A 10,185-nucleotide genomic window follows, 5' to 3' on the forward strand; every position below is an offset into this window, starting at 1 on the left:
AAGAATCTTTGTATATTGCGCTTCTCCTCCAATCCTGACTCTGCCAGTGGCAATACCTATATATGTTGCTTTTAAATTTTTGTATTGGATCATACAACACAGTTCAAAAACTAAACTGTAGGGCTGAGTGTATCTCAGTGGTAGAGTAGATGGCTATATTTGCTGAGCCCTGGATTTGATCTCCAGCACCAAACAAACAAATAAACAATAAACAAATAAAACACCATCTAAAATAAGAACTAACATATAAAGAATATACAATAAAAGTCTTGCTTCTGATTATATAATCATCTGTTTTAGAACCAATTATTTCCACCACTGAGTGATTTCTATTGGTTTCTTCAATATCTTCCTAGTGTAAGTCTAAGCAAATAAGAACAATTGTTATTTTTCCCTCCTTATGCAAAAGGTAGCATATTAAACACAGTGTTTTATATATTTTCACTTAACTATATCTCAGAGATATTGCCATAATAGAAAACCTACTTTTTAAAGTTGCAGAAAATCTCAGAACAGTCATTTTATTTAACTAGCCTCCTATAGGCATATTATTTTCAATTTTTATGAACATATTGAAATTAATATGTGTATACATTCCAGGCATGCAGTTATATCTATAGGATAAATGCCCAGAAGTGGAATTGCTGGGTTACAGAATAAATGCATTTGTAATCTCAAATCACCCTTCATAGAAGTTGTATCATTGTTTACTTTACCAGTATGAGAAAGGTCATTCCTCTTCATCAACAGGGTTGATATTGTCTAGCATCTGAATATTTGCCTTTCTATAGGTAAGAGCTTCTCAACATACTCTAAAGTGGCATTTTTCTTATTATGAATGAAGATGACCATATTTTACATGAAAAAAATATGTGTATTTGTCTATGCATCATTTATTCATGTCCTTTGCCCATTTTTCTGTTAGTCTTTTCTAGCTGTTCATACTCTATTAAAGAATCACCCTTTGTCTACGAGTTGCAAATTTATTTTTTATCAGTTTGTTATCTTTTCAAACTTTTATAGTGTTCTTTTTTCCCAACTGAATCACTCTTTTAGGAGCTGCTACCTATTTTTAGCTGTAGGTCCTGGCCTTCTTTAGCATGGTAGATCCCAAATTTCTCCTGTATCTCCAGACTGCATTTTGCCACCAGGGTAATGATGTCACTCAGTTGATTTTGTTCCACTGTCCAGAGTGCCAGGAGCACATTGCCTGCAAACACACAAGACAGACTGACAGAGGTCAAATATCTAGACTTACTTTGCCTATGGCAAAACACCCGAAATGCAGAATATCAACTTGATCTTCTGTGGATATCACCAAGAGTCAGAGGCAAAGTTTCTTGGTATTATACATTATGCTAGGTTAAAATACTGCCTTTGATTGTTGAGACAACTCAGTATGTAAAAACATGACTTAGGTAGAAGCGGAAATATTCTTGAGGATATTTTTGGTAACTTTCCCACCACTAATATACTAGTGGGAGGGGAGGAGGTACTAGCAAAGAAGTTCCCAAAATGTAGGTTCAAGTTCCAATCTAATTTTATGGCTGGTTTCATTATGCTTAAATGAGAAGATAGGGCAATTCTGGGCCATATAGCTGTTAATCATCCTAAGGGTTCTCCAGATAGGAGGCTTGACTCCTGCCTGTCTTACACTTAGCTTCTTCTATTAATGACCAAGTTTTACATGATTTTTTTTCCTCCAGGATGCTTTATAGGCACTAATTTTCCTGACAGTCAGTCTTAATGAAACATAAAGCACATGTGAGCTTAATTTGGGTGAAGCTTTCTAAAACTGGGAGATCAACTGAGGCAAAGAATGTCTTCCTCATCTGGTTTCCTCAGGGCTCAGTACCTGTTAATAATCAGTGAATGAAGAATAAACGAATATGCCAAATTCTATCCAAATACTCACATCCTATATTCAGAAAAATCAACAAATACCTGTGATACTTAGGATATCTCCTCCAAAACAGAGCACATCTGAAATCAAGTAAGGAAGAGAGAAGAAAATCAGTCAAGATCAGAGAGATACCAGATATGGCAAAACTATGTATGGTTACCAAAAATGGCCTACTGAGTTTTTCTCCTATCTTTCTCATCCATTTGTTCATTTGAAGCCTCAGGCTTTTTTTTGTTTTCCTTTTCTCCTGCCTTCTCCCCAAAACTATCTGTACCTCTATACAGTTTCTTTAAAAACTAATCCTGCTTCCTTTGAAGTCACAAATAGTGAGCTAGGGATCTTACCCTTTTTCACCTTCGCAAGGATTTTAGTTTCTCCCACGCTGTCTGTGAATCACTCCCATCAATGTTTTAAAAAAATAAACACAAAGCAAAAAAGATTTCACCAGTTCTTGACTCTACTTTTTCCTTTTGATAGCTTCATTTTCTATTACATTCACAGAAAAAAAAAAAAGAATTGGCTGTACACACTTTTCTCCTTTTCCCTGTCTCCAATTCACTCTTAAATGTCTTCTCTACTAGTCTCTTCTCAGTTCACTCCAAACTGACATCCACCTCCACCACTTTACTAAAATGATTAAGGTCATCAGCTGCATTCATCCTGTTAAATCCAGTATTTTTCTGAGCTCACTGTACTTGACAGCATTCATTTTCAATCTAGCTAGCCTCAGCCTTTTAGACATACTTCCCTGTTGGCTTCAGGAACAGCATAATACCATACTTCATTGACTGTTTGATTCTGTCTTGCAGGCTCTTTCTCCCTTGAAGTTCCTTAATGCTCAGTCTAAGACTCTTTCTCTTTATTTATACTCTCTCTACATAAACTTAATCAGTTCTTAACTTTAAGTACTACCTTTATACTATCAATTCACATTTTATCTCAAATACAGAGCTACTGTCTGGGCACCAGTCTCGATGATTTAGTGGCATCTCAAACCTAATTTATAACTTAAACCTAAATCAGAATTCTTTATTTTCTTTCTTAAAGCTCAATCTTTCCAATCTTGGTGATTCTATCAATTCAGTCATGAAAAACAAAGAAATGAGAATCCCTTTTCTTACCATTTCCTACTAAAATTCAACCTACCAGCAACTTCTGTTGGGTTGAACCTGCAAAATATAGTCCAAGTTAAGCCATCCCTAAACAGTTCTGTGGCCATATCTCTAGATCAACAGCCTTCAATCTTTTTTTTTTTTTTTTCATTTTTCTTTTATTATTCATATGTGCATACAAGGCTTGGTTTATTTCTCCCCCCTGCCCCCACCCCCTCCCGTACCACCCACTCCACCCCCTCCCGCTCCCCCCCTCAATACCCAGCAGAAACTATTTTGCCCTTATCTCTAATTTTGTTGTAGAGAGAGTATAAGCAATAATAGGAAGGAACAAGGGTTTTTTGCTGGTTGAGATAAGGATAGCTATACAGGGCATTGACTCACATTGATTTCCTGTGCGTGGGTGTTACCTTCTAGGTTAATTCTTTTTCATCTAACCTTTTCTCTAGTTCCTGGTCTCCTTTTCCTATTGGCCTCAGTTGCTTTAAGGTATCTGCTTTAGTTTCTCTGCATTAAGGGCAACAAATGCTAGCTAGTTTTTTAGGTGTCTTACCTATCCTCACCTCTCCCTTGTGTGCTCTCACTTTTATCATGTGCTCATAGTCCAATCCCCTTGTTGTGTTTGCCCTTGATCTAATGTCCACATATGAGGGAGAACATACGATTTTTGGTCTTTTGAGCCAGGCTAACCTCACTCAGAATGATGTGCTCCAATTCCATCCATTTACCAGCGAATGATAACATTTCGTTCTTCTTCATGAACAGCCTTCAATCTTGACTGAACATTAGAACTACTTGTGAAACTTAAAAGTATACTTACTATTCCTGGGCCCATCCAGAGATTCTGATTTAAATGGTATGGGATACAGCCTAATCATCTTTTTTTGTGTGAGGTATTGGTGATGGAACCCATGACCTTGCGCATGCTAGGTAAACTGAGATACATCCTAGTCCCCAAGCAACAAGATTTTGAAAAGCTCCTCAGACAGTTTTCTAATGTGCAGGTGAGGTTAAGAACCATTACTCTAAACTAAATCTCTCTCTCTTCAAGACTGATCTAATTGCCTCTTCCAGATTCCATTCTCACCATTCATTCTTCATTAGCTCTCTATAATCTAATCTCCATGAGGCATCCAAAATGAGCTTTCAGAAAAATGTAAATCAGTGGCCAGGTGTGTTGCTTCATGCCTGTAATCCTAGCACTTAAGAGGATGAACCAGGAGGATCATGAATTTGAAGCCAGCTTGGGGTACATAGTTCCTTCCAGGCTAGCCTGAGTCACAAAGTAAGATCCTGTCTAGGAAGAAGCAAACCATACCAAATCACTATTTTGCTAGGGCCCTTCAAGTTTCCCTCTGTAAAAAAACATACACAGTAATTTCAACTCCGTACTATGGAAAAGAGTTTGATCTGATACCTCCCTTCCTTCAACAGCACCTTAAGTCACCCTTCACCATGCTAGCTATGATTGGGCCTCAATTGACTTCTGTCAGTTACTAGGACAAGCTAAGATTCTTCTGTCTCAGAACCATTGTCCTTGTTCTGCCTGAAATATTTTACCTCAAGCTCTTCACAGTGTTTCTCTGGTGACTCATGTCTCAGCCTAACCGCTACCTCCTCAGAGGAGTTTTCTATGCCCACCATGACACATAGAGAAATTCTTCCATCCTATAGTTACCTTGATGGCAGGTACTATGTCTTACTTCTCTCTGCATTTCTAGCACCTAGCAGTTCCTTATGTTATGATACACACACAATACAATTCTTAGTCTTCACCTTTACCCAAACCTGATGAGAGAAAATGGAAGACCTTTTATACTTGTTCCTTATGGGTGAGCAGAATAATCAAGTTGCTAAAGGAGATGCTACAAAGTAATGATTCTGGTGAACTTCAACCATCAGGAAAGGATGAGAATGTTGGGTAAGTACTAAAAGGCATAGGGCCAGAGTAATTTCTGTTGTGTACACTTAACTAAAAAGCTCAAGAGTTGTCTCCTGTGAGCCTACTACAGCGCATGTCAGAGTAGGTACACGGAATGTTTAGTGCACAAATGAGATTTTTCCTAGATTAGGCAAAAATCCAAAAGCTTAATACATGTAAGAATATATGGATTAAACCTATTCCTTCCCTCAGATGACCAATATGCAGTAATATGGAAAGGTGTTTTGTGAACGATATTTGATATATACATGGGAGGCACATTTATTGTTAAAAGACACAACATGCAGAATACTTTATTTTGAAATAAAAAAGTGAAAATTAAAATTAGTTTTCCCTTTTCTGAACATTAGGTCAATAGTATTGAAGACTGGGTAGAATGGCAGTGGCAGAGAATGAAATAGTGACCTGATAAACCAAAAATGAGTGACACTAAAGGAATGATCCTTTAGGATCTATTTTAAAGGATTCCAGGCTCCCTTCTTACAAATAAACCCTCACCACACCTCCTTCCTCCCCTGGAAAGATCACTCACGCTCCACGATGTCGCTAATGTAATAACTGAAGATGTGGGCCAGTTTGTCCATGTCATGTTCTGACTTGCAGGTCAGGCTGAACCTGTCCACTAATGCTGTAAACCCTGACCAACAAAGCAAGGTTACTGTTAGCTGCAAAGGTTAAACTTTTAGGCACTCTGCTCCCCACAGGTTAGTCTAAAGGAATCAGATCCCATCAAGCTGAGTAACCCCTTGATCCATTAATATGGTGCTACTTAGAAAGCCCTCAGGACCAGGCTGTTTGCTACCCGTGGGAATCCAGAGAGCCACCCTCTCTATTTCCAGGGGCTGCAGATGTGTAGAGGGACCTACAAGCACCATATTTCTTTGAAGCCAGCTTCCTCTTTCTCCCTGTCCTCTCAGGCTCTGTGGCTAAAGGAAACTATCATTCACCCATGTGAGGGAAACAGAAAACAGTGAAAAGGGGAATGGATTAAAGCTTAATGGGGGAACTCATGTGGTAAGGAGAGGCACCTCACATCACCTATATTCATATCCATGACACAGAATAAACTCACTCTCTCTCTCTCTCTCTCTCTCTCTCTCTCTATATATATATATATATATATACACGTTCGGTGGTACTGGCTCTTTGCTAGGAAGTACTACTTGAGCCACACTCCCAGACCTTTTGTTTTAGTGACTTTTCAGATAGGGTCTTGCCCTGCCTGGCTTTGGACTTGCAATTCTCCTCCCTATACCACTCATGTAGCTGGGATCACCATGCCTGGTGGTGATCCTCATGCTCTCTCTCCCTATCAGTTGGGATTACAGACACGAGGCACCACACCCAGCTTAATTCCATAAATCTAGTGGCTGCTAGATCGGTAGCATCTAGAGCAATGGCAGACACATACTTAGGAACCCAAAGAATTAACAAAAATTAACCCAAAGAACTAACAAAATAACTGGACGAAGCAAAACGCTTCTTGCAAAATTCTTGGGTTTGGGGGAAAGCGGGTTCAAAGCCTGTTGCATGGCTCTGCACATTCCTTTTCCCTTTGTATTAATTTTGTCACCTCGCAAGTGAGTCCAAGTGCTAAACCTGGTCATCCCCAAAGGTGATGAAAACCAAGGACCTATCTCTAGCAATAAAGGAAATGCAAATTAAAACCACACTAAGATTCCACCTCACCCCTGTTAGAATAGCCATCATCAGCAACACCACCAACAACAGGTGTTGGCGAGGATGCGGGGGAAAAAGGAACCCTCTTACACTGTTGGTGGGAATGTAAACTAGCACAACCACTCTGGAAAAAAATTTGGAGGCTACTTAAAAAGCTAGACATCGATCTACCATTTGATCCAGCAATACCACTCTTGGGGATATACCCAAAAGACTGTGACACAGGTTACTCCAGAGGCACCTGCACACCCATGTTTATTGTAGCACTATTCACAATAGCCAAGTTATGGAAACAGCCAAGATGCCCCAGCACTGACGAATGGATTAAGAAAATGTGGTATCTATACACAATGGAATTTTATGCAGCCATGAAGAACAAAATGTTATCATTCGCTGGTAAATGGATGGAATTGGAGAACATCATTCTGAGTGAGGTTAGCCTGGCCCAAAAGACCAAAAATCGTATGTTCTCCCTCATATGGGGACATTAGATCAAGGGCAAACACAACAATGGGATTGGACTTTGAGCACATGATAAAAGCGAGAGCACACAAGGGAGGGGTGAGGATAGGTAAGACACCTAAAAAACTAGCTAGCATTTGTTGCCCTCAACGCAGAGAAACTAAAGCAGATACCTTAAAAGCAACTGAGGCCAATAGGAAAAGGGGACCAGGAACTAGAGAAAAGGTTAGATCAAAAAGAATTAACCTAGAAGGTAACACCCACGCACGGGAAATCAATGTGAGTCAATGCCCTGTATAGCTATCCTTATCTCAACCAGCAAAAATCCTTGTCCCTTCCTGTTATTGCTTATACTCTCTCTACAACAAAATTAGAAATAAGGGCAAAATAGTTTCTGCTGGGTATTGAGGGGGTGGGGGGGAGAGGGAGGGGGTGGAGTGGGTGGTAAGGGAGGGGTGGGGGCAGGGGGGAGAAATGACCCAAGCCTTGTATGCACATATGAATAATAAAACAATAAAAATTAAAAAAAGAAAACCAAGGACCTAGAGGTTTTTGCAGGTGCGGCGGCGCGGTTAAGGCGCGCCTTAGGTGACCAGCAGGCCAGGTTTGTAAGGACCGAGGCCTCCCGTGGCTGGAGCTAACGGCAGCCCTCGGGCAGCTGGGAGACTCAGCACCTCCCTTCGCCCTCACCCGTCACGTGGACACCTAGAAGGACGTCCTGGGCCGCAGCGAGTTCGGGTTCCGGCACCTGGGGCTTCCTGAATACCAGCAGGTCGGGAAGCAGCGCCGCCAACCGAGCCTCCACGGGCCAACAAGGCAGCGAAGCTTTTCGCACGCCCGTCGCCATTGGGGCGACTCGCTCCTCCCAAATAGGAGCCAATCCGCTTCGGCGGCGGACCTTCCTTTCAGCCAATCCGAGCGCGGGCTTCCTCGGAGCTCCGCCCCTCGCTTCCTGCCGCTCTTGCCAACTTCCGGGTGTAGAGGACAGGCGGTGCTTTCAAAGAAGCAGAGGTCCTGGAAACGGCGGGGTAGGGGGGCGTGGAGACGCTTTTAGGATAAGGCAAATCATCTGGCATAAATACCAGTAGGTTTTACTCATATCATCAGAGTAGCAGCATAGGGCACCTCTGAATTTAGCAAGGACACGTTCTATTGACATAAATCTGACTAAAGGAAACTATAATTTTTTTTTCTTGAAAGAGAGATTTAGCTATTAACAGGCCTTTTCCTTGTTAGGGTGCTTCTTTGTTATCTGCCATAATAAGTCTGTTGCATCTCATTTTAAGAGAGCGCCCAGCATTGGTTTTCTCTAGCTCCTGGTTCCAAGCTTGCATGATAATGGCGGATGCTAGTCTTTGTGGCTCAGGTTCCTGGAGAGTTGAGGTAGAGCACCTGCTTATCAAGCCTTCAAACAACAGTACCACACCAAAAAAAAAAATCCCTCAGCAGCAATAAAGGTTTGCTTTGGCTTTCCGTGGAAATAAAAATCTGAAAGTACATCTTAACACCTAACGTGGGTATTTTGGTGATAACGGATGATAATTCTATTCATGGAAATACTTCATATTTTAATGACCACACATATGATCAGCCCACAGGAACATACAATCCTTAGCTGAGTGGAAAATGCAAAAGGGAGGGAGAAAAGATTAGGGGATGATGAAACTAAGAGGCAGGAATACCGCGAGATCACATCTGCCCATAGAGGTCACAATTTCAACATTATAAACCACCTAGAACCCAGGGATGGAGACTCTTCAAAAGTCAAAGTCACTTTTTAGTATTTTTATAACTTTATTTTAAAAAATAACAATCGCAATGACATTAATGATCAATCACCTGCACTCCCCTACTGTGGGGGGAGAAACCTATACGGTTGAGTCCCAAAGGAAAATCAAGACATTATTATCAGGCACCCTGTAGCCAGAAAAGGCTGTTGGTCCAGTGGTATAGACACTGACATGTACCAGTGCAATTAAAATATATACACTTACAATTATCCTGCAAAAAAGAAAAGCACTCAAGAAGTAACATTACTGCATTAAGTCAATTATTCATTTATCCACTCACTCTGCTTTGAAGTCACCACTAGTCACAAGGACAAATGAGTAAAACAACTAGTAGTAAAGAAAGAAATCCAAAGGTCAGCTTCTCTTAGCCCCCCCCTTTGTGGGCTATTCTGGTGTGCTAAAATGACCACAATAAAAGGGTCATAAGCTATCCGAAATGCAGTGGCAAAATGAACGAATGACTGAAGCATTTCATTTCAAACAAAACAAAACTCAAACTTGCCGTCCAAAAATGAAATATTCAGCAAACAATATGAGATTGGTGTTACTATGTACAAACTTATAGACACAAATAAATAGCTTTTAGAACTGTTGCTGGCTTAAACACTAAACATTAGATCTGAGGAATTTCTTTCTCACCTTTCCACCTTTAGCTCCTAAAGAGATAAAAATTCCTCATTTTAGTAATATCTGAAAACTCATGTAAAGAGCCAGAAGTTTCTAGTGAGCTTATCAATGGATCAGCCTCCCTCTGACATCTGAAAGCCAGGGGAAAATTACTAGATTCCTTGGACTAGGAAGACATTTCACCTCCCATTTTCTTTGCATAGCTCCATATTGCTACTTCTACCATTATATTGGTTTTCCCTTCATGATGTATTCTTTAGAGGATTAAATTTCTTTTGTCTTGATATTATTAGAATGAAGTTAAAGAAAAGACAATCTTTACTGTTGGTATTTAAATGAACCCCAAATAGTTTTCAGAATGATTGGGTTTTCCTTCTTTGTTTACAGAGAAGGCAGCCAACTCTTCTGAAACATCATCCTGGCTCTCCCAGGGAGGAACATCTAGAAAATACATTTCTGGGCTGAAGGTGTGGCTCAATGGTAGAATGCTTGCCTAGAAAATAGATTTCTGGGGCCCAAGCCATCCTGGGAACTATGGCCCAGTTCCTGACCCTGTAGGCATCTCTACTTTCAGTCTGTAGTTTATTCTATATAATATGGATACAATGTGAAAATCTTGGTGCACAAGGTCTACAGAGAAAGGAAAAAACAAATGAAAAGTGGCACCAC

At 40.4% G+C, this 10,185-nt stretch overlaps 1 protein-coding gene across 1 annotated transcript in view; it reads right to left on the minus strand.

Moving 5' to 3' along the window:
* LOC141425633 (adenylate cyclase type 10-like) overlaps positions 1–7,956 on the minus strand; it is a 48,295-nt gene extending 40,339 nt beyond the window's left edge. The window contains exons 1-3 of the mRNA XM_074082235.1: positions 7,790–7,956; positions 1,945–1,983; positions 1,067–1,210 (exon numbers count right to left, since the gene is read on the minus strand). Coding sequence (XP_073938336.1) covers positions 1,067–1,210; positions 1,945–1,983; positions 7,790–7,946 — 340 coding nt within the window. The 5' untranslated portion in view covers positions 7,947–7,956. The remainder of the gene's footprint in view (positions 1–1,066; positions 1,211–1,944; positions 1,984–7,789) is intronic.
* Between the last annotated feature and the right edge of the window lie 2,229 nt (positions 7,957–10,185).

The sequence above is a fragment of the Castor canadensis genome, chromosome 8 (genome assembly GCF_047511655.1).
Source record: "Castor canadensis chromosome 8, mCasCan1.hap1v2, whole genome shotgun sequence".
Classification (NCBI taxonomy): Eukaryota; Metazoa; Chordata; class Mammalia; order Rodentia; family Castoridae; genus Castor; species Castor canadensis.